At 47.0% G+C, this 24,282-nt stretch overlaps 1 protein-coding gene across 1 annotated transcript in view; it reads right to left on the bottom strand.

The window, feature by feature from the left end:
• The window catches only part of SUCLA2 (succinate-CoA ligase ADP-forming subunit beta), a 156,278-nt gene that overhangs the window by 112,921 nt on the left and 19,075 nt on the right, over positions 1 to 24,282 (bottom strand). Inside the window, exon 3 of the mRNA XM_033948227.1 lies at positions 2,402 to 2,501. Coding sequence (XP_033804118.1) covers positions 2,402 to 2,501 — 100 coding nt within the window. The remainder of the gene's footprint in view (positions 1 to 2,401; positions 2,502 to 24,282) is intronic.

The raw sequence follows: 24,282 nt of genomic DNA, 5'->3' as shown, positions 1-24,282 counted from the left end.
AAATGTATCTCATCAGGTAGTATTGTAAAAGACTTCTTTCTTAGTCTATGTTTTTCAAATCAGACATTTGAGAGTGTGAAACATTTGTTTTTCCTAGTAGTCAAATTTTTCAAATTAACTTGGAGCACTTTTACTAAGTTGAAATTAAGCAGCCAGCATAGGTTTTATTGCATCCTCATGCACTGTCCATTAAAACCAGTCAAGGCAGTAAAAACATACTGCACAGGTTGGTGTCATGCACTTCAATAAAGCTTCTGACAGTGTCCCACACCGCAGGTTGCCAAGCAAGATGGAATCGATGGGGTTAGGAGAGACACTAACTGCATGGGTCAATGATTGGCTGAGTGGCAGACTTCAGAGGGTGGTGGTTAATGGTACCCTCTCTAAAACATCGGAGGTGACCAGTTGAGTGCCGCAGGGCTCGGTCCTGGGTCCACTCCTTTTCAACATATTCATAGGGGATCTGACTCAAGGGCTTCAAGGTAAAATAACACTATTTGCCGATGACGCCAAACTATGTAATATAGTAAGTGAATGCAGTTTACAGAATTATATGGCGCAGGACCTGCTTACATTGGAAAGTTGGTCCTCAACCTGGCAGCTAGGCTTCAATGCTAAGAAATGTAAGGTCATGCACCTCGGAAGCGGAAATCCATGCAGGACGTACTTCTTGAACAGAGAAACTTTAACTAGGACTTCAGCTAGGACTTCAGCAGAACGAGATTTAGGAGTAATCATCAGTGCAGACATGAAAACTGCCAATCAAGTGGAGAAGGCTTCATCTAAGGCAAGGCAGATATTGGGTTGTATCAATAGAAGTTTCGTCAGCCGAAAGCCTGAAGTCATAGTGCCGTTGTACAGGGCCATGGTGAGACCTCATCTGGAGTACTGTGTGCAATTCTGGAGGCCACATTACAGTAAAGATGTGCGCAGAATTGAATCGGTTCAGCGGACGGCCACCAGGATGATCTCGGGGCTCAAGGGTCTCTCGTACGAAGAGAGACTGAACAAATTGCAGCTCTACACTCTCGAGGAACGTAGGGAAAGGGGAGACATGATCGAAACATTTAAGTACCTCACGGGACGTGTCGAAGTGGAAGATGATATTTTCTTTCTCAAGGGACCCTTGGCCACAAGAGGGCACCCGCTCAAACTCAGGGGCGGAAAATTTCACGGCGACACCAGAAAGTATTTCTTCACAGAGAGAGTGGTTGATCAATGGAACAAGCTTCCAGTGCAGGTGATCGAGGCAGACAGCGTGCCAGACTTTAAGAATAAATGGGATACCCATGTGGGATCCCTACGAGGGTCAAGATAAGGAAATTGGGTCATTAGGGCATAGACAGGGGGTGGGTAAGCAGAGTGGGCAGACTTGATGGGCTGTAGCCCTTTTCTGCCGTCATCTTCTATGTTTCTATGTAGCTGACATGACTGCCAATAGCTCAACTGCACTTAACTCCACCTCAAGTTTAGTTGCAAAACTGCTGCATAGATGAATCGGCAGCAAGCTGCACCACCACAGTCCCTCTGACCTGCACCCCCATAGTACAAGCCCAACCCCCCAACCCCCAGGACTTACTCAACAAACTCCCTGGTAGTCTGGCAGCCCAGAGTGGGAGCTACTGGATTACCAGAGACACACTTGGGTAGCTCTGGGGGGAAGGGCTGGCAGGCTGGGGGTGTCAAGCTCTGTGCTGGGGGATGATGCTACAGATGGAAAAGGTCAGGGTGCACCACCACAGCTGTTCTTTTTTCAATTACTACTTTTTGGCTGCCATTGCATTACATGAGAGTACCTGCACTATCTGCCACTGCATATAATGCAGTGCTTGTGTGGTAAGTATCTGGCCTATGCACTAAATGCAGGCTAGATGCTGGCCAAGCCCCTGGCATTTATCACACGGGCTTTTTCAATTGCACATCGATATATGAGGTTATAAATTTGTCTGAGATGGGTCTTATCGAATACCTTTCTTTGAAAGCTGTATGACCTGCTTTTCTTGTTATGTAGATTTTATGTTGTTTTAAATTTATGTGTTACTGTGTGTGGGATGGGGGGTTCCCTCTCTTTTTCTGGCTTTTGCCAGAGAGGTTCTGTTTGGTGATGATTTGTTAATGTATGTTTTGTGTTTTATTTGATTATGTATGCAACTTTAGAACCCGCTTAGCATTGTTGGATTTGCAGGATATAAATATTTTAAATAAATAAATAAACCATGCGTGTGCAACACATGAACTTTTCTGAGGATCTTGAAAACCAAACTGGCTTGAGATTCTCTCAAAGGCCTAAAGTGAAAAGTACAGATTTAAGCAATTGATCTGAAATCTGTTGAGATAAGTTCTAAAATTCAAAATGATCAAACTGAAATCTTAATTGGAAAAAAAAAACAAGGTAACTTACGAAAAAACTATCTTTACTCCTCCTTTCAAACCACCTTCAAAAGTCCCTTTCCCTCTTCCACCAGCTAACACTTGGGCTTTTACAACAAGATCCTTTGAGCCTTTAACAAAGAAAAGAAAAATATTACTGTTTTTGTGCCACCTACTGGGGTTGACTGGCACAGAGAATAAAACACAAGTCAGCAATGCAAAGAAAAGAAGCTAAATGGTATTTTACGAGTACAGCAACTTTGCAGGAAGGAAATGTAAGTGAAGTAGTGTCCAGTTACCATAAGTAAGAAAAATTTGATTTGTTTTTGTTAGTTTTGTGAATTTTCCCATTTTTGAGATGGGTTTCTTTCAATGCATGCTAAATTAATTTAACACATGCTAACCAATAAATTAATACACTCTAAATTGATTAGTGCATGTTAAATCAATTTAGCATAAACTAAATTTAAGGTGCATTAATCAACTGAATGTACATTAGTAAATGCAAAACCCTAGCCAGTAGAATGAAAAATTAAATTTCAATTCCACAGCTAAAACACAAAGGCCTACATGCACTAAATGCTCCAATCATGTACAGATAGTCATTAAATCAGTTTGACTGGTTCAACGACCGATGTGCAAAACGGTTTTCCATGTACAAAGTGGTTTTCCATGTGTTCATACATTCTCAGACTCTGCCATGTAAACGACCTTATTACTAATATTAATGACCTCATTTTAATAAAACGAGCCATCCGATCAATGGGCTAACATTGCAAAGGCATGTACAAAATTTTGCCGACCGGTAATATCAACCTGAAAAAAACAACAGTCTGCCATATTTTTTTCATTTATTTTCTATGTGCAGAGATGTGTGTGTGCATAACACAAGCACAAAATTTTGCCGACTGGTAATATCAACCTGGAAAAAACAACAGTCTGCCATATTTTTTTCATTTATTTTCTATGTGCAGAGATGTGTGTGTGCATAACACAAGCACAATACCTGCCCCGTTAAAAAAAAAAAGGAGGTCGAGCCAGCCCCCTCTACCCAACGACCCCCAAAACAAAAATAGAGGCAGGAGGGATAACCACTCCCTCCTGTCGCAGCAATCCCCCCATGCCGCAAAATGCTCCCCTTTCCAATCCCCTGAATTTTGGGGGGAAAAAAATTGGCAGGAGGTATGCCCACTCCCTCCTGCCACTGGATGTCCCCTCCCAGAACCGACCTACACCCCCCCATGTCAGGACCCCCCTACCCTTCCCCACTCCCTGTATTTAGAAAAAAAAATCAGCAGGAGAAATGGCCACTCCCTCCTGCCTCAGCCCCCAGGCTCCTCCCACCCCCGTAGCTCTTAAGTGAAGACGCACAGTCCTCCTACCCACAGGCCCGCCACCCCAAAATGGCGGGCCTTCCCTTCCCGGTGTATCCTGGGATGCATGAAGAGGGGCCTAAAGCCCTGATTGACTCAGGCCTTAGGCTCCTCCCAGTGTATTCCAGAATGCACAGGGCAGGGGGGCCTAAGGACCAAATTGGCTCAAATGCTTAAAACCCCTCCCAAGGGGCATCTGCACCAATCAAGGTCTTAGGCCCCATGCCTTGTGCATCCTGGGATACACTGGGAGGAAGCTAGAGAATGGTTATTCAAAGGGTTGGACTTGCAAACTGGCACCGAGTCTAGCTAATAGCTAATATTCAGACAATAGATTCCCACATAATATCAGGAAACATACAATTGATTCTTGTATGAAATACAGCAGAGATCATAGGAACCAGTGTTCTCTCTAAGCCAGCGGTCTCAAACATGCGGCCCGTGGGCTGTATGCAGCCCCCCAGGGACTTTTTGCGGCCTGCAATCTGTCCTCTCCACTTCACAAGTTTTCCGATTGTGGAGAGGACAATCGCGTATAGACCACGACTACGGCTCGCCTAAAGCAAGGGTCCCCAATCTGCTTCCCTTCCCTTCTCACTGCCCTCCCTCAAGCCACTGCAATCGGGGAACAGGCCAGTGCCGAGGTCTTAGCTATCCCTGCTTATCTTCCCCAGCTCAGAGCCGACCAATTCTCGCCACCCGATGTCAATTCTAACGTCGGGGAGGAAGTTCCGGGCTGGCCTGGAACTTCCTCTCCGACTGTTAAAGGAAAGATTTATAAACTATAAAGCACAGTTACTTACCGTAACAGGTGTTATCCAGGGACAGCAGGCATATATTCTCACATGTGGGTGACGTCATCTACGGAGCCCCAGCGCGGACAGCTTTTCAAGCAAACTTGCTAGAAGTTTCAAGTTTGCACACTGCACCACGCATGTGCTAGCCTTCTTGCCCACTAGAGGGCGCATCCCCACCTCGTGGTCCTCAGTTCCATATCATAGCAAAGAAGCCATCCCCGGGGAGGTGGGCGGGTTGTGAGAATATATGCCTGCTGTCCCTGGATAACACCTGTTACGGTAAGTAACTGTGCTTTATCCCAGGACAAGCAGGCATGATATTCTCACATGTGGGTGACCTCCAAGCCAACCAAAAAAGGGCAGGTGGGAGGATGGCAAATTATGAAAACAGATTACGTAACACCGACTGGCCAAACCGGCCGTCGCTTCTGGACAAAGTGTCCAGACAGTAGTGGGAGGTGAACGTATGAACCGAAGACCAAGTGGCAGCTTTACAAATGTCCTCCATAGGCGTAGATCGGAGGAAAGCCACAGAAGCTGCCATCGCCCGGACTTTATGACCCGTAACACGACCCGCAAGCGGGAGACCAGCCTGAGCGTAGCAAAAAGAAATACAAGCAGCTAACCAGTTGGACAAGGTGCGCTTTGAAACCGGATGTCCCAAACGATTAGGATCAAAGGACAAAAATAATTGAGGAACCTTCCGATAAGACTTGGAGCGTTGGAGATAAAAGGCCAACGCCCTCTTACAGTCAAGGGTATGAAGCGCCGCCTCACCAGGATGAGAATGGGGCTTCGGAAAAAACACCGGAAGGACAATAGACTGATTGAGGTGGAAATCAGACACAACCTTAGGTAAAAATTTGGGATGGGTGCGAAGAACCACCTTATCATGATGAAACACCGTGAAAGGAGGATCCGCCACCAAGGACTGTAGTTCACTGATTCGACGAGCAGACGTGAGTGCAATCAAAAAGACTACTTTCCAAGTAAGAAACTTAAGATGCGACTTGTCGATGGGCTCAAAGGGAGGCTTCATAAGCTGAGCCAAGACCACATTAAGATCCCACACCACCGGAGGAGGTTTCAGAGGAGGATGGATATTCACTAGCCCCTTCATGAAACGCGTCACCAGAGGATGAAGAGAGAGAGAACGACCCTCAAGATGCCGATGGAATGCTGCAATGGCACTGAGATGTACCCGAATGGAAGTCGTTTTCAGGCCAGACTCAGACAAATGCAAAAGATATTCCAGAACCGAAGCCACAGGCACCGAATCTGGTTCCAGACTATTCAAAGAACACCAGGATGTAAACCTGGTCCATTTCTGAATATAGCAAAGCCGGGTCGAGACCTTACGCGAGGCCTCTAAAACGTCCCTCACGGCCCGAGACACCGGAATCGAAGTCAGGGGGAGAGAAACCAAGCAGTCAGATGTAAGGACTGAAGATTGGGATGCAACAGCGAACCCCGACTCTGAGACAGCAGAGAGGGAAACACCGGCAGAAGCAGAGGTTCCCTGGTACTGAGTTGAAGAAGTAGGGAGAACCAGGGCTGCCTGGCCCAACGAGGCGCAATGAGGATCATGGAGGCTCCGGTCGATCTGAGATGAACCAGCGTTCTCAAAATCAGAGGAAACGGCGGAAACGCATAAAGGAACCTCCCCTCCCATTCGAGGAGGAAGGCATCCGCCTCGAGACGATCCGGAGAGTAAATCCGAGAGCAATAGAGGGGCAGCTTGCGAGTCTCCGGAGAGGCAAACAGATCCACCTGAGGAGTTCCCCAGCGGTCGAAAACCTCGCGAAGTACTCGGGAGTTCAGAGACCATTCGTGCGGCTGGAGAAGACGACTGAGTTTGTCTGCCAGCTGGTTCTGCTCTCCCTGAATGTACACCGCCCGCAGGAATATGTTCTGGGAGATCGCCCAGTCCCAAAGGCGGAGAGCCTCTTGACACAGAGGCCAAGAGCCCGTACCCCCCTGTTTGTTGACATAGTACATCGCTACCTGGTTGTCCGTCCGCACGAGTACCACCTGGTCGTGCAGTAGGTGGACAAAAGCTCGCGCAGCTAGAAAAATGGCGCGAAGCTCCAGCACATTGATGTGGCACCGACGGTCCTCGGCAGACCACAGACCCTGCGTCCTCAGACCGTCCAGGTGCGCTCCCCACGCGTACTCGGAGGAGTCCGTCGTCAAGACCTTGGTGTGAGGAGGAACGAGAAACAGCAAACCCCCTGACAAATTGGAAGAGACGGTCCACCAACGGAGCGATCGACGTAAACAAGGAGTTACTGATATCCGGGAAGACACCGGATCGCGATCCTGTCGCCACTGCGACGCCAGAGTCCATTGCGCGATTCTCAAGTGCAAGCGAGCGAACGGCGTGACGTGAACCGTCGACGCCATGTGACCCAGCAAAACCATCATGTGCTGGGCCGACACCTGCGATTGCCCTTGACAATGGCGACTCCACCGAAGCAGAGTCTCCCGTCGAGGCGGGGGGAGAAAAGCGCGGAGGCGAACCGTGTCCAGCACGGCTCCAATGAACTGGAGAGACTGCGCCGGACGCAACTGAGACTTGGGGAAGTTCACTTCGAACCCCAGGTCCTGCAAAAGACTGATAGTCTGTCGGGTCGCTAAGATAACCCCCTCCCTGGACGGGGCCTTGATCAGCCAATCGTCCAGATAGGGAAAGACCTGCAGACCCCGCGAGCGCAGGGCCGCCGCCACCACCACCATACACTTGGTGAATACCCGAGGGGAAGATGACAGCCCGAAGGGAAGAACCCGATACTGCAGGTGCAAATCCCCGACCTGAAAACGCAAGAACCTGCGGCAAGCGGGATGCACCGGAACATGGGTGTAAGCTTCCTTCAAGTCCAGGGAGCACATCCAATCTCCCTCCTCCAAAAGTGGATAGAGAACCGGGAGCGATAACATACGGAACTTCTCCCGGACCAGGAACTTGTTGAGCTTCCGGAGGTCCAAAATGGGGCGCAAGTCCCCGGTCTTTTTTGGGACCAAAAAGTAACGGGAGTAAAACCCCTGGCCCATCTGATCGCGAGGTACCACCTCGACCGCCCTGAGACTCAACAAGGCCCTGGCTTCCTCCAGGAGAAGGGCCAGCTGGTTCCGATTGGGAGGGCAAGCCCCGGGGGGCAAGTCCGGAGGCGGACAGGAGAAGTTTAGCGAATAGCCGTCTGAGATTATCCGGAGCACCCATGCGTCCGACGTGATCGCCGACCAGGCCCCGGCAAAGGCCGTCAGCCGACCCCCGATGGGGAGGGGGTGGCGCGATATTGCGGTGAGGGCCCGCCCCCAACCGCCTATCCCGTCAAAAGGACGGCGCGGCCTTGGCGGCCCCCTGCGCGGCAGGTTTAGAGGGGCCACCCCTACTCTGCTGGGGCTGTCTTCGAGGGGGCGGTCTGGAGAAGGCCGGTGTGGACTTCTGAGGGTACCTCCTCGGGGGCTGCCGGAAGGGACGCTGGGCAGGAGCCTTAGGCTTCGGCCGTACCAGAGAGGCCAGGGAGCGTTCCTGTTTGGACAGTCGCTCCGTCGCCGCATCCAAAGAGTCATCAAATAATTCCACCCCAACGCAAGGCAAGTTTGCCAGGCGTTCCTGCAAATTTGACTCCATCTCGAGGGTACGAAGCCACGCCAGCCGGCGCATGGCCACTGCACAGGCGGACACCCTCGAGGCGAGTTCAAACGCATCAAAAACTGCGTGGAATAAATATAGGCGCAGCTGGGTCAGATTCGAACTAAAGGTGGCGAACCGGTCCCTATGCGACTCAGGCATCACCTCCCGAAAAGAGGGGAGGTCCTTCACCATCGTACGGAGGAAGGAAGAGTACGAAAATGCATAGTTCAGGACCCTTGTAGCCATCAGAGAGTTCGCATAGAGACGACGTCCAAATTTGTCAAGGGTCCGGCCCTCCCTACTCGGCGGGACCGTCGCCGAGACCCTGGAGGGCTGCGATTTCTTGACCGCCGATTCCACTAGGAGCGAAGTATGGGAAAGTTGGCCCTTCTCAAACCCCTTGATGGGGAGGGTGCGATACTTAGACTCCATTTTGGAGGGGACCACAGCGACCGTCAATGGAGCCTCAAGATTCCTCAGGAAGGTCTGACAGAGGACCTTGTTAATCGGAAGGCGCGGGGACTCCCTAGGGGGGGCAGGAAGATCCTGCTCCTCCAAGAACTCCTTGGTGTAAGTGGACCCTTCAGACAAGTCAACACCCAAAGCCGCCGCCATATCCTGCACAAACCTCGTAAAGGATGAGGGTTTAGCAGGAGGAGAGGGAGACCGCGACTTCCCGGCGGAGCCGAAGGGAGAGGCCTCGTGGGAGTATCTGGGCTCCCTACCCGACCCCGACCCCAACGAGGCACAGTCCTGCGACCTCGACGGAGTCGGAGACCGGGTGCGTCTGAAGGAACCCCTCGGGGATCCCCCCGGGGTCCGAGGCACCGAAGCCCGACCCTTCGACCCCGGCGAGGAAGCCCGAGAGCTCTCCCTGGCCGGAGACCGGAACAAAATGGGGTTATCGACACGCAGGTCCCGCACCTGCAAGGCATCGGCCCCGGCCGGCGACGAGCGACCACGCCGCCGAGGCGAGGTCCGAGACCGCTTGGCCTTCCTCGGCTTGCGCCTCGCCCGAGACCTGCCCGAGGGCGATGAACCTCGCGAGGACCCCGAGGACGAAGACGAGATTCTTCGCACTCGGCGCCCCTTGTCCTTTGGGCGCACGCTACGCTCCGGCGGATCCCGCGAAGCCGGGTCCGAGGGTACCGCCGAGGTCGAGGCCGTGGGCGCCTCGGGAGCCGAAGCCCCGGTACCCGAGGCCGAGGTCGCCAACTGCGGGGCCACCGAGGCCGAAGCCGCCGGGGCCGAAGCCTGCTGCAGCTGGTCAATGGCCCCGGTGAGCTCCGAGGCGATCAACGCCCGGAGCAATTCTTGGAACTCGGGGATTGACATTCCCTGTGGCAAGACCTGCCGCTGCTCCTCAGAGGGCGACCTCGGTCTCGAGTATTCCCTCGGGGCAGCGGACGCGGGCAACTTGGGCTTAACAGAGGCGGACCCACCCGCCGACGAGCCCGAGGATGGCTTTTTGGACGATCCTGGAGCTGAGGAGGGAAGCGGAGACTTACCCGAGGCCTTGGAAGAGGCCAGCTGCTTCGACGGCATCGAGGCCCGAGGCGAAGCCGACGGTCCCGAAGCTGGGGTCGAGGCCGATGTCGAGGCCGAGGTCAAGGCCGGGGCCGAAGCCGAGGCCGAACTCGAGGCCTTCCCCGGAGGGGACTCGACAGAGAAAAGTTCTGCCATGCGGGCTTTGCGGCGTTTAAGTGCCCGCTTCTGGAAAGTGGCACACTTCTCGCAGGACGCCGTCGGGTGTTGGGGCCCCAAACACCGCAAACAGCACCCGTGCGGGTCAGTAATTGAAAGAAGCCGTTCACAGCGCCCGCACTTTTTAAAGCCCGTTACGGGCCGGGACATGGGCCCAAAAGAGAGCCGGGAACAAGCAAGGTTCCTCGGCCACGGCTACCGGGAGCCCCCGGTAGCAACGGAACGAAAAGGTTTTTTTTTTTTTTTTTTTTTTTGAAAAAGAAAGAAACTAAAGAAAGAAGAAGACAAAAAAACGCAGCGACCGTGCGAAAATCCCTACACAGCCGCGGCGACAGAAGGCACAATTAGCACAAATTCTCCACAGGGCTTCTGGCTCCGCGGATGAAAATGAACTGAGGACCACGAGGTGGGGATGCGCCCTCTAGTGGGCAAGAAGGCTAGCACATGCGTGGTGCAGTGTGCAAACTTGAAACTTCTAGCAAGTTTGCTTGAAAAGCTGTCCGCGCTGGGGCTCCGTAGATGACGTCACCCACATGTGAGAATATCATGCCTGCTTGTCCTGGGATAAAGAGTTTTACCTCATGCAAAGTTATCATTTCTTTAATAAGACATTAACTATTTTTTCTGCGGCCCTCCAAGTACTTACAAATCCAAAATGTGGCCCCACTAAGGGTTTGAGTTTGAGACCACTGCTCTAAGCCGTATGCCTGAGCACACAGGTCAGAAAAGAAGGATATGTGCCTAGCAGCTGTACACACAAATTTTTTTTTTTTTTTTGCTGGCTTCCTTTATTATGATAGACAAGAGAGATATGAGATCTTATGCTTTTAAGAATAAATCATACATAAGAGCACAACATGCATAAGGGTACAACATGCACTTGATATGAGAACAGACATACTGTATACAGTAAATGATCAGTAATATGTTCCAGCATATTCACAAATTTCACCCAAAATTCACACCCAGAAAATGATAAAAGGGAGTGACTCTAGACTTAATATGAGATGCCTTCTATTTTTATTATTAATACTAGTTTTTTCGTCCATTACATTAACGGGTGCTAGACTTAGGCATTTCTTTCTTTCTTTCTCTCTGCCCTTGTCTGTTTTCCCCTCTCCCTTACTTTTACCTCCCCCATGTCCAACAGCACCCCTTCCCTGCTCCCCCTGTCCAACAGTAGCCCTTCTACGTTCCTTTTACCTCCCCCCTGTCCAGTAGTACCCCTTCTCCCTTTCCTGCTCACTGACCAGCATCCGCTAGGCTGGGCAGCCTTGGGGCATTTGCTAGGCCAGCCTGCTTCGCATTATCGAAGTGGGCCGGCCTAGCAAATGCCCCGCGGCTGCTGCCGCTGATGGTCCGGAGGCGAGAAGGAGACGCGTCGTCAGTCGGAGATCGGGGCAGGAACGTTGCTGGGGAAACCGCCACACACTGCAAACCACCGAAGGCTCCTACTGTGCATGCGGCAACACAGAGCCACGGATAAGGGATCACAGCCGCACAAAGTTTCAACTGCACATGCGCGCTAAGGGTTTTATTATAGCGGATTAGCTCCAGGATTTAACCATTTCAAATTTGATACAACTCTACTGCAGTGGCAGAAATGACACTCAGAAATCACTCATTTTCCACCATAGTTCAGACAAAAATTTACTGTGATCAAAATCACCATTCTCCCCAATTTCTCAATTAAGTGGAGAGGGGGTTAAGGTGTTTCAATATTTTATAAAGGTCCAGAGTTAACAGTCAGGCAGCATAATTAGATACAGAAACACCAGCTGACAGACATGGCAAGAGAAATCACAGAAGCCCCTTGAGAAAGTACTGGAAATAAACTCAGGGGAGGAACAGTAATATCAGCCATAGGAAAAAGAGGCACAGCAAGCTGTGCAGACACTGAAATTAGCTGGCTGAGAAAACAGTAGGGAGAGCTCCCACCTTGAAATACAGGTTTCCAAAATGGCCACAGGTGCCAGTGACTGAGCTACAAGACTTTGTGGGAACCCAATGGCCCCGCCACCACCAATGCCAAATCTGAAAGCTCTAACCCTGAAGTTCATCCTGAAATGTGTCTTGCCGCTGCTCTTCACTTCCCAGCATAAGTGCAGCACTTAATAGTCTCAGCTGAGACAGAAATGAAAAGAAACTTAAATGTGTACTCTGTAAAGGGCTGACAGACCAGAAGTAGTTTTCAGTGGCTCAGACCTAATTCAGCTCTCTCTAAACTGTGGCCGCAAGCATTTAGAAGATGCCAAAATGTGTTTTGCGTTTTTTCTCTTTTTTTTGTGAGGAAGGAGAAACGAGCAATGAAAGAGAGGGAGGATGCTGCCAAATGTACCTCCTAAAATAGGCACTGCTTAGCCTAAACACCCCCAGATCAACGGATCTGAGAAACTCAGAACAGGAGAAAAGTAGCAAGAGACCAGAAGCTTGTGCGACACCATCCATCCGCCTCCTGGAGAAAGAGAATACTGGTTGACCAAGGAGTATGACATCCTATATGACAGCTCAGTTTAATACTATCTCCACCTGCTGTTAGATGTTCATAACCCACAAGTCTCTGGATTCAACTGCTGCGGATGACAAGGAAATAATATTTAATAATTCCTTGTGAAAAATACATGACATGTGTTTCCTTTTGGTTTAAGCTCCCACTAATCCACCAATACAGGTCTCAACAAATCTAGGGTGACAGGTTGCCATGACACCTAGAAATTGCATCTTAGTCCCCCTTGATTCTTTTTCAATTGGTTGCTGTCTTTGTCAAAGCAAATAGCACTCTCTTGCTCTCCCCATTGTGCAATTTGGCTCTTAGCCATGCCCTGCAGGAGCTTTTGTTTGTTCTTGTGGGCTCAAGTTTCACAAGACTTAGATTGTAAGATCAGTTGGAAGTTCCTCCACTACAAGGCTCAAATTTGCAAAGCACTGAATTGTGGTGTGGGAGTGTAAGAAAATGCTGTTTCTTAAAATAGCAATACAAACAGATACAGAGCACTGTGCAGATAAAGATAGATAACTTCTGAAATGTTGTATAGGATCAATATCAATCAATTAGACTGAGTAGCAGAGCAAAAACTACTAAATGTCCCAAAGAAAATGAAATTGTTTACTTGTAACAAGAAATCTCAGATGACAGCAATGAAATAAGCCAGGCGGATTGAACTAACCTTGTTTTAAATGCACCTTTTGACAAAATAAACACCTGTCTCACCGAGTTAATGCTGCATTTCTCAAACTGTTATCAATATGGGTTACCCCAGGCCTGCCAGATTTTTAGGATATCCACAACAAATATGCATGAGATGGATTAACATATCAAGAAGAAAGTGATTTGATTTATTGATTTGTTATATCATATTGCACAAGCATCAGAGTGGTTCACAATGACCAATAACAAAAAACTGGCAGCAAATCTCAAAATATAATAAAACTTAAAACATTAAAAAGAAAATACCATACTTATAATTATTTCTCAAAGAAACATACAAAAAGACATGTTTTTAAGGCCTTACGAAACATTAGATAATTCTTCAAACTAGAACACCATCATGAGATTTTACAATCTAGACCTAAAAATATGTGCTCCCGCGGCTCCTCTCTAGCACGGTTGGCCAGGCGGAAGAAGCGGCAAAGGAGGCCGGCAAAGAAGAGCGGGGAGATGGGCTGCCATCTCAGAACAACGGGTAGGCATAAACAGGAGAGTGGGAGGTCAGGGGTGAAGCCAGAGGACACTGCAGCACTTTCTGACTGACCCTCTCCCCTCGCCACCTAAAGTAGGAGCGGCAGTGGCCGGCCAGTAAGAGATAGCACTGCCACTCCTGCTTTAGGGGGGGAGGGGGGAGGGTCAGTCACCGAATCAGGAGACTGATGTTTTACAAAAAAAAAAAAAAAAAATTGATTTGAATCGATTCACCCGAAGTGAATTGGTGAATTGATTCAAATCGGGAATTGGACAGCACTAATACAGAGAGACCCTCTCTAGTATAAACCAAATAGAAGTATATTTTTCCTATATGCTTATCTGACACTAATTACAGGACAGGCAAAGGTTCAAATGCAGCCAAGCCGTCCAGGCAGCAAAAAAGAGCCCAGCAGCCAGCAAAGTGAGGGCCATCCATCCAAGGCACGCTCCCGGTCCAGGCCAGCCAGGACTTACTGTACTCTGCTAGCCGCCCCCAAGTAGAATGGATCCCAGTGAAAACCAAGGGAAGAGAAAAAGGGGGGAACACCCCCTCCACCCTAGGCTACCAGAACAGTCAACAGGCTGCCCAACAAGGGTGGTAGGAGACTGCAACCCCAGGAATCATGAAATCAGTAATCCATCACAGAGCTCCAAAATGCCAGCAGTCCACAGCAGGGAACCAGTCAGCGTCACAGGGTCGGGAGCTAGTAGATGGGATCGCCATTTGGGCCACAAATCGCGTGGCGTCCTGCAGAGTATCAAAGAAGTGTGGCTTTCCCTCATAAAAAATCTTGAGCTTGGCAGGGTGCAAAAACGCGAACTGCACATGTTTGCGGTGCAGATCGCGCAGAGGGAGGCATAGGTTCGCCGTTGACCGGATACCCGAGGTGAATAATTCTGGAAGCAGAGGACGCGGTGGTTATCGTACAGAAGCGGCCCCCCTCTGTTGGATGGCATGGAGAATCTCCATCTTGTGCACATAATTAAGAAGCTTAAGGATCACCACCCGTAGTTTTTCAGAAGGGGCGCGCCGAGGCCCAAGCCGGTGCGCTCGCTCAATCTGAAGGGGACCCGCTGCAGATCGCAACTCTAAGGTCTCAACCAACTAGCACTCCAAAAATTCTCGGAGCTTCGCTTCGGTGATGGATTCCGGTAAGCCTACCAGCCGCAGATTCCCCCGTCAGGAGCAATTCTCAACATCATCCAGCTTATCCTCAAGAGATCGAATCCGGGATTGCAAGTCAGTCTGTGTAGTGGTAACCTGAGCCACCGTGTCCTCCAACGCGGACACTTTCTGGCAGCACCCGCAAACTCTCCCTTCAGAGACTCTAAATGGCCTTTCACTACCTCCAGCTTATCAGTTATGGATTGAAGACACGGATCCAAGGAGGATTTAATAGCCTCCTTCACCTCAGAAGCAATTTCCTGCAGCCATGCAGAGCTCACCGGCATCCCCTCCGGGCCCTCTCCCTCCGCCATTTTGGGATCCGCGGGCTTCAACTTCTCCTTCTCCCGACGAAGTGTTTTGGCAGCCATAAGTGTCCACGGGCTGAAAGCAACAGCAGGTAAGGTTGTGCGTCGCCTAAACTAAGCAGGCGCAGGGAGAAAAATATTATGACAGGGCCAAAGTGCCGATAAAGAGAGAGGGGCTTGGGAGTTCGAGGCACACACGTCTGCTCTCTAGCTCAGCATCACACGACCTTCTTCTATCTGACACTAATTAAAGTGTTCAGGGAAAGGGGTTTGGGGTGAGGGGGATCCTAGCTCTGGCCCCAGAATTCACTTTTCAGATCCTGCCCTTTACACACACTTTTCCCTATAGGCTAAAATAACTTTACTCACTGTGCCATGTTGCGCCTGCTTGCCTCAGCTTAGAAGTGCAGGTGGAACAAATGGAGAACTCTGATCACAGGTTCACTCTATGAACTTGGTCTTCGGGCTGCCAGTCAGGCTGATGACGGACTGAGCCTCAACCCCCGGAAAATCTCATGCCGCGACAGGGGGAGGCCCATGCAGTTGGCCCACTATTAAGCCTTGCCAAGCTGGGATGGAGCCAAACAGCTTACACTCAAGCTCCTGATAAATCAGAAATACAAGTAGCTCCTCAGGGGATGGCCCCTGAGCTCCAAAACTATGATGGTTGTCCTTCCAAAAATATTGCAACAGGTTGGCTAGCCAGGTGTCTCCAAGGGCTGATCTTGCTAGCAGCAGATGTACTCTGCAGGAGTCTGTGTCTTCTCCCAGACAGAGATCCAAATAAGTGAGAACCTCTGTGCACTGAGTCTCAAATATAAAACCGTAGTGCAGATCAGAAACACATCTGAGCAACTTACTTGCAGAAAAAAACTGAGGGGGTAGGAGCAAGCTGTCTAGGAAGGAGGCAGAATTGAAAAGATAACCGAAATCATTCTGCAAGCAATTTGTGAGTTCTGATAGATAACCCTAGTGTTCAGGACTACTAGAGATACATTGCACTAGAAAGGCCAATTCTCCTAAGACAAAAAAAATTTCTTTAAGAGATGATAATATTTTGTCCTCCAGAAACCTATCCAAAACATTGACCAGCTCTCCCAGCAAATTCTGTAGCCTCAGCACAGTATAGTTGAAGATATTTTATTTTTCTATCAAGGTCAGGATATATTCTTCAACAGTGACCAATCCAGGTCACTAGAAAGTACCTGGTAGATATTAATGGGAAAGTACCATTGTTACATGGCATTTAATATCTGACATACTTCCTATACTTTGATTCACTAATTGTTTCTATATGAGTTCTTAAACTGCTATTTCACAGTGGGTTTTCTGACCATTTTCCTGTGTCTTAATAAAACATTGTGCAATATAAGCAGACAATCAGTATCCTAATACAAAAATCTTGTATATTATAAACAGTTGAAAAAATATCCTGCCCTTGATAAAAAAGTGAGAGATTGAGAGTGTGTGCGTGTGTGTCTGTTTGTTTCTAGCACCGACTGTCCATATTGATTGTCAAAAGCTTGAACTCACTAACAAGAGGACTTTATTCACAGAAGAAACTGGAGCAGGAAAGGACAAGCACAGATATCTAAAATGTGGTCTATGATATTGGCGATTTGAATATGAGGTGGGTTTGTTACCTATCTAATAGATTTTTTTTTCTATTTAGAATATTAGCTAATCTTTTAATCTCATTTTCATCTTTAGGGACTTCACCTTGAAAAAGTTTATTAGCGAAACATGTCAGTGAATTTAATGTCCCTGATTCAGACCACAAGAACAAAGCTAAGTAATAGCTAATGCAAACTTTATTATACTGATATTATAGGAAATAGTGGAAGTATTATTATTTTTTTTCAACTATTAAGTATTATAAACTATTTAAAGAATATTTAAAAAGAGCTAAACATATTTATATAAATAGATTTGTGATCCGATGACGATTTAACACGTAAAGCTTAGTGTAATGAAAGTCATTTGAACTCTAAGTGGTGTTTCTGAGGATCATTTAATCGTTTAAACTTTATAAGGGTGTTATACTATTAGGGATATTTAAATTTTTTGTTCCCTATTATCTGTGACTACTGTTGAAAAACCCCAGTACTATGGACTATAATAGTGCTAGTAGTTTGAGATAATCCAAACTGACACAAACAAAACATCTTATTTTATTTTATTCCTCCAAAAGACTAACATAAGAACATAAGAATTGCCGCTGCTGGGTCAGACCCGTGGTCCATCGTGCCCAGCAGTCCGCTCACGCAGCGGCCCTCTGGTCAAAGACCAGCGCCCTAACTGAGACTAGCCCTACCTGAGTATGTTCTGGTTCAGCAGGAACTTGTCTAACTTTGTCTTGAATCCCTGGAGGGTGTTTTCTCCTATGACAGACTCTGGAAGAATGTTCCAGTTTTCTTCCACTCTCTGGGTGAAGAACTTCCTTATGTTCGTATGGAATCTATCCCCTTTCAATTTTAGAGGGTGCCCTCTCGTTCTCCCTACCTTGGAGAGGGTGAACAACCTGTCCTTATCTACTAAGTCTATTCCCTTCAGTACCTTGAATGTTTCGATCATGTCCCCTCTCAATCTCCTCTGTTCGAGGGAGAAGAGGCCCAGTTTCTCTAATCTTTCGCTGTATGGCAACTCCTCCAGCTCCTTAACCATCTTAGTCGCTCTTCTCTGGACCCTTTTGAATAGTAATGTGTCCTTCTTCATGTACTGCGACCAGTGCTGGACGCAGTACTCCAGGTGAGGGCGCACCATAGCCCGGTACAGCGGCATGATAACCCTCTCTGATCTGTTTGTGATCCCCTTCTTTATCATTCCTAGCATTCTGTTCGCCCATTTCGCCGCCACCGCACATCAACTTGTCGATCAGAACTCCCTGGGAGGTCTCTCCAAGTACCACCCCGGACATCCTGCATTCGTGCATAAGATTTTTGTTACCTACATGCATCACTTGACACTTATCCACATTGAACCTTATCTGCCATGTTGATGCCCATTCCTTGAGCCTGATTATGTCACGTTGCAGATCTTCACAATCCCCTTGCGTCTTCACTACTCTGAATAACTTCGTATCGTCTGCAAATTTAATCACCTCACTTGTCATACCAATGTCCAGATCGTTTATAAAGATGTCCAAGCATCGAGCCCTGCAGCACCCCACTGGTGACGCTCTTCTAGTCCGAGTATTGTCCATTTACCCCCATTCACTGTTTCCTATGCTCCAGCCAGTTTTTAATCCACGTAAGTATTTCACCCTCGATTCCATGGTTTGCAATTTTCCGAAGTAGTCGTTCATGAGGAATCTTGTCAAACGCCTTCTGAAAATTCAGATATACAATGTCTACCAGGTCGCCCTTGTCTATTTGTCTGTTTACTCTCTCAAAGAAGTGCAGCAAGTTCGTCAAACACGATCTGCCTTTGCTAAAACCATGCTGATTGGTCCTCATCAGCCCGTGTCCGTCAAGGTGATTAATGATGTGGTCCTTTATCAGCAACTCTACCATCTTTCCCGGTACCGAAGTCAAACTTACCGGTCTGTAGTTTCCCGGATCTCCCCTTGAACCTTTCTTGAAGATCAGTGTAACATTCGACACCTTCCAGTCTTCCAGAATCTTTCCCGATTTGATCGACAGATTGGCTATTAGTTGAAGCAGTTCAGCTATAGTCTCTTTCAGTTCCTTGATGACCCTCGGATGGATGCCATCCGGTCCCGGGGATTTATCACTCTTAAGCTTATCAATCTGCCTACACACCTCCTCTAGACTATTTTATACAAGCAGTTGCAGCATTTTAATATCTAAATTTTGCTTGGATTGGGCATTAAAAAATATCAATGTCACTTTCTGAAGGCTCTAAATTTCAACCTAAGGATAAATTGAAATATTTGTCAGATTGCATAACTATGAGCATCAGAGCTTTTACCGAAGTGGCCTGCGATAAAAAACCATTATGCAACTTGATAAAAGGGGGCCATATTTTACTGCAGTACGCTATCATTGAAGGTTACATAGATTCTTTTCTCATATATGATTTTACCACGCTGTAATGGGAAAGACAGAAGCAGAAAATGGAGGGATAACAAATCCTAGATGGCTTACATCCATGGGTCCCAATTTCCTGCAACAGATCAAGGGTAGATTCTAGAACAAATTTACAGAAATTATACAGCAAATTATGTGTGTTATATCTGCATATTAAACCATTTAAATTTCGGTTTTGATTTATACAAATGAAGGTTTTTTTCCTGGCATTTCTGCTGTGTCTAGTTAATTTGGTTCTTTTTCAAAGAAAAGAAAGGGGAACAAAGAGGAGACAAGAGAAATAAGATGGGAACAAGATTACAGGTAGGATGGCCAAAGATGATATGATATGAAAGGAACAGGGAGAAGAGGTGAGAAGGTGAATTAGGAGCAAGAAAAGGCCAAGAAGGGGGGGGGAAGCAGTATCCAGAATTAAAAGAGGAAGAAAGAAACCACTCACACACCTCCTCAATGTGAAACTGATCCTTTCTTTCATACCCCATGAACTATCCAGTCCCCTTTCTTAGCATCCCTATATGTACTCCAATCCCTTCATTTATATTTCATCTGACTCCTTTTATACATTCTGACTTCACACATTCTCTAATTCCCTCACTCACTATACATATCCTCCAATCCTCTCTGTCATTTTCTCTCCCCATCTGCACGCTCGCCAATTCCCTCACTTACCCAAGCCCATCTCTCATCTTCTCTTTATAACCCTCTGATCCCTCACTCACCTAAAACTCCAATCCTTTCAGTCACTCTACGCTCCCCACCTCCAAATACCTTCTCCAGTCCCCTCGCTTCCCTTTCAAACTAGAGTTAGTGCTAAAAAGAAACAGCAGCAGCAAGGCACCTCAGAGTTAATCCTCTTCCTCTGCTACTCAGCATCTAGAATCGAAGCAGTAGGAGAAAAAATTATGTGGCCAGGGATACCATGCTGCCTTCCTTCCAGGCCTTAGTCTCTTACAGAGTTCTGCAACTAGGGCCAGATTCTGCAGACTTTGCTACACATGCAAAATTACAGAAGACCAGGAAAATATAATAGAACCTATGTCAGTTATACCATCCTGTAACCATCCTAAGACTCAGAGTCATTCAAAACACGGCAGTTCGGCTGATCTTTGGGCTGAAGAAATGGGAACACATAAGCCCCTACTATCAGAAACTCCATTGGCTGCCCCTAGAGGCGCGGATCCTGTTTAAGTTCTCCTGTCTATGTTACAAATCAATATTTGGCCTTGCTCCCACTTACCTCATTTCCCACTTCAATCTGGCCAGTTATCTCAGACCCACACGAAGAATACATCTGTTCTCCTATCCGACAATAAAAGCCTGCCACTACAAAAGATTCTTGGACAGAACTCTTGCCTTCCAGGCAGGTAAATGGAACGATTGGCTTAGTAAAGTTTTCGCGCTCTCATCATCCTACTTCAATTTTAGAAAACAGGCAAAAACAAGCTTGTTCAACCGATTTGTTAACTAAGAATCTTCTCAGCTCTGCTTAATCAACCAGTATCCCTAATGATCTAATCAGCTTTCATATTCCTTCTTTATGTAAGATTGTATAACTCTCATATTCCTTCATTATGTAAGATTGTATTGCTGACTTTGATTGTAACCTCTTCACTGACTTTGACTGCAACCTCTTCGCTGATTGCCCAGCGCTTCTTGCTGTAAACCACCTCAAACGTCTATGGCTTTGGCGGTATATAAGAATAAAAATTATTATTATTATAAACTACCAAAAACAAAAGAACTTTGCAATACACTCAAGCTGGAGATACACATTATGGAAGAATATATTTATGCAATTTGCTATAAAATCAAACACATGAGAAAAATACATAATCATAAATGGCTTCCAAACCTCCAAATCAGATCAAGGAGGGCGAATGAGAAATTTGGAATTTAATTTATTAATTATACTTATACTTGAAATTATACAATACTGAGATTATAAACAGTTCACACCCATACTATACATAAAAAAGTGATTCAAGTTGTAATAATTCTAATCCGAGATGTCTACTATCCAAATTTGATCACAAGAAGACAGATTGAACGGACAGAACCACTCTCCATAACTTCTAGACAGTTTGTATTGTATCTATCCACTCAATAAGAAGTAAATTGTACACACCACCAGGCCAGATGCCTGTGGTAGTTCAGTTCCAACTACATAATTTTCAATTAATCTTTACATCAGTGTATGCATTTCCTACACACATTCTCACAGACCCCCCCCCCCCTTCTTGATATACTCTGGGGGTATTTTCCATAAACAATCCATCTTAAATATTTTATTCCATTCATTTTTACTGAGGCAGCAACTTAGGCCTCTAACAACAGCTGCTAAGTCACATTTTAGATCTGGTAGCTCTCAGAACAGTACAGAGTGTACTGATTGAGTTACAGAAATATAAAGCAACTGTACAGTCAAAGTCAAGATGGCAAAGAAATGCAACTCAATTCACCAAGCACTCATTTACATACTACAACCTCAATGCAAAACAAAATATGAATCTTCTTTCCAAAAAGTATAACAAGAATATTAATTTTGTTACCTATATACAAATAAGGATAACTTCAGACCATGAAAAAGAAATTAGGTTCTTACCTTGCTAATATATTTTCCAGTAAATAGGTGTATCATTCTTGACAAGCAGGTAATCTCCCCAAAGCCACCTTTGCAGAAGGAATTCACTCCGGATTTTTTTCTACAATTCTCCTATTTCACAGAGAGCTCTACTGTTACCTACAGTTAGTCCCCAAGCATGCAAGAGCTCTTCTGAAATTAGATGAAGTAGGGAAAAGTTCCCCAACAAAAAAGCAAGAGCTCTTCTGAAATTAGATGAAGTAGGGAAAAGTTCCCCAACAAAAAATCTGCTCTGCTCAAACAAAGCAAAATACAACTCAGAACAATATAACAGCAACAATATGGCAACAGAAGCATCAAAGGAGCTTAGGTAGTTCCCCTACACTAGTAATGCCCCCATCATCATGGTCCAAAGGGCTGATTGAACTGGAAATGCTGTTTCAGGATATGAAACCTCAGGAACCTCCTGTGGTCCAAGAAAATGGGAACATGCAAGTAGGTTTCTGTCAGTTCCAAAGAGGCTAGGAACTCTCCCGGAGTCACCACCGCTATGACAGACTGAACCGTCTCCATCTGAAAATAGGTCCCCTGAGTGCTGCATTTATGTGAGTAAGGTCCAAAATGGGTCTCCAATTCTCAGAACCTTTCTTTGGCATGATGAAGTAAATGGAGTATCTGCCCAAGCTTGAGTCTTTGGGCAGCACAGGCTCTATGGCCTGAATGTCCAGCAACCTTCTCACAGTGGTGTGCACTTAAGATGTTTTTTGCAGGTGCCCCATTGAAGAGTCCACAAACCAATCAGTTAGAAATCAGGCGAATTCCAGCTTGTATCTGTTCTGGATGACTTCCAGAACCCAGTGGTCAGATGAAATTTGACCCCAGGTAGTCCAAGAGTCGGCCCTTTATTCTAAGCGGGGCCACCTTAAACCTGGCATCATTGTGACTTCTTGGCAGAGGGAACAGCATGGGGTGCTGAAGACTTGTTGCATCTGGGTCCGGAAAACCTCTGCCTGTAATTCTGGAACACTGCCAAGACTGCCTGAAGCAACAAAAATTAGAGCAACCTGAGCCTCTGGGTCTGCTGTCAGGCAGAGTCTTGGGTCAACAGCCTACCACACAAGTCATAAGATCATCCAGACCCTTTCCAAATAAACAACTTCCCCTTAAAAGGGACTCTGCTGAGAGTAGCTTTAGAGGTAGAATCGCCAGCCCAATGTCTGATCCAGAGCATTCTGCAGGCAGAGACTGAATATACCGACGCTTTACTCATGACATGAATAATGTCATAGAGAGCATCCACCACATAATCCAATCCAGACAAACTGAGGTATGGGCTCCTCGCCTTCACGCTCCATAGTATGTAGCCTGGAAAGAAAGATACATGTCACAAAGGACACCACTGAGGCCACTTTGACTTCCAAATTCAATGCCTTGAAAAGCCTCTTAAGAACCACATCCACTTGGTGATCCTGCATATCCATGAGCATTACACCGCCCTCACTTGGAAGAGAGATGCACTTGGTAACCTGTGCAACCAAGGAATCCGCTTTAGGCTGAGATAAAAGCTGCTGGCACTCCTGTGAATAGGATACAGCCAAGACATGGCTCTTATAACCTTGAAGGACTCTTCTGGAGACTCCCACTGCTCAGTGAATAAGACATTAATGTCTGGATGCCAGGGAAATGCAGAAGACTGAACCCTTGTTCCACTCATAAGAGAGGAAGTAAGTAGAAGAAACTGGCTGAGAGTCTATATTTATCTCACACAAGAACTCATAAATGAAATCCAGCAGAGCCATGAGCTTAAATAAAGTGCAGGACTTTGGGATCATCTCCAGGATCCACAGCCACAACATGATCCCAAGCGCCAGATTGTGGGCCTGCATCCCCTGAAATGGGAGGTGCACCCTGAGACAATAAGGGAACAGTGAGAGACTTGTCATCCTGTCTACTGGTGGCCTCCTCCTACTTCCTTCCAGCCAGTCACATGTGCTTCTTCACAAAGTTGCAGGCAGTGGTTCAAACACGCTGCTCACAGCTGACCCAGAAGCCTTCCGACGCTTCCCTCTGCCCGGAAGGAAGGAGGAGGCCACCAGGAAAATCAAACAAAGAACAGTTTTATTAAGTCTTCACAAATACTATACCATCTCTTATATCCCACAAATGTCAGCTAGGAATCACTGTGGCTTACACAATATTAGAATTGCTACAGAGACATAGATATTACAAAGAAATTGCATGGAAGATATCATGCAGGGAACTGAATGGGAAAGGGTCAATGCACTGAGGAAAAAAGGTGAGTTTTCATTGCTTTTCTGAATTTGAACTATGTGGGTGTTTGTCAAAGGCTACCTGGGTTGCAAGGATGGAAGGAGGGTGAGTGGGGCATGAACATGAGCACAAAATGGAGGGGGGAAGGGAGTGCGTCGGGATACAGAATGGGTGGAAGGGCATGAACTTGGGACATAGGATGGAAGGAGGGAAAGAGATGCTGAGCTGGGGGGAGAATTACTGGGCATGGGTGTCTGAATGAGAGGGAAAGAGATGGTACACATGGGGAAAAGAAGAAAGAGGAGAATTATTGGGCACAGAAACATGATGGCAGATAAAGACCAA

This window comes from Geotrypetes seraphini, chromosome 6, assembly GCF_902459505.1.
Source record: "Geotrypetes seraphini chromosome 6, aGeoSer1.1, whole genome shotgun sequence".
NCBI classification, from domain to species: Eukaryota; Metazoa; Chordata; class Amphibia; order Gymnophiona; family Dermophiidae; genus Geotrypetes; species Geotrypetes seraphini.
The sequence above is the reverse complement of the archived record's forward strand: the minus strand, read 5'-3'. Positions and strand labels throughout refer to the sequence as shown.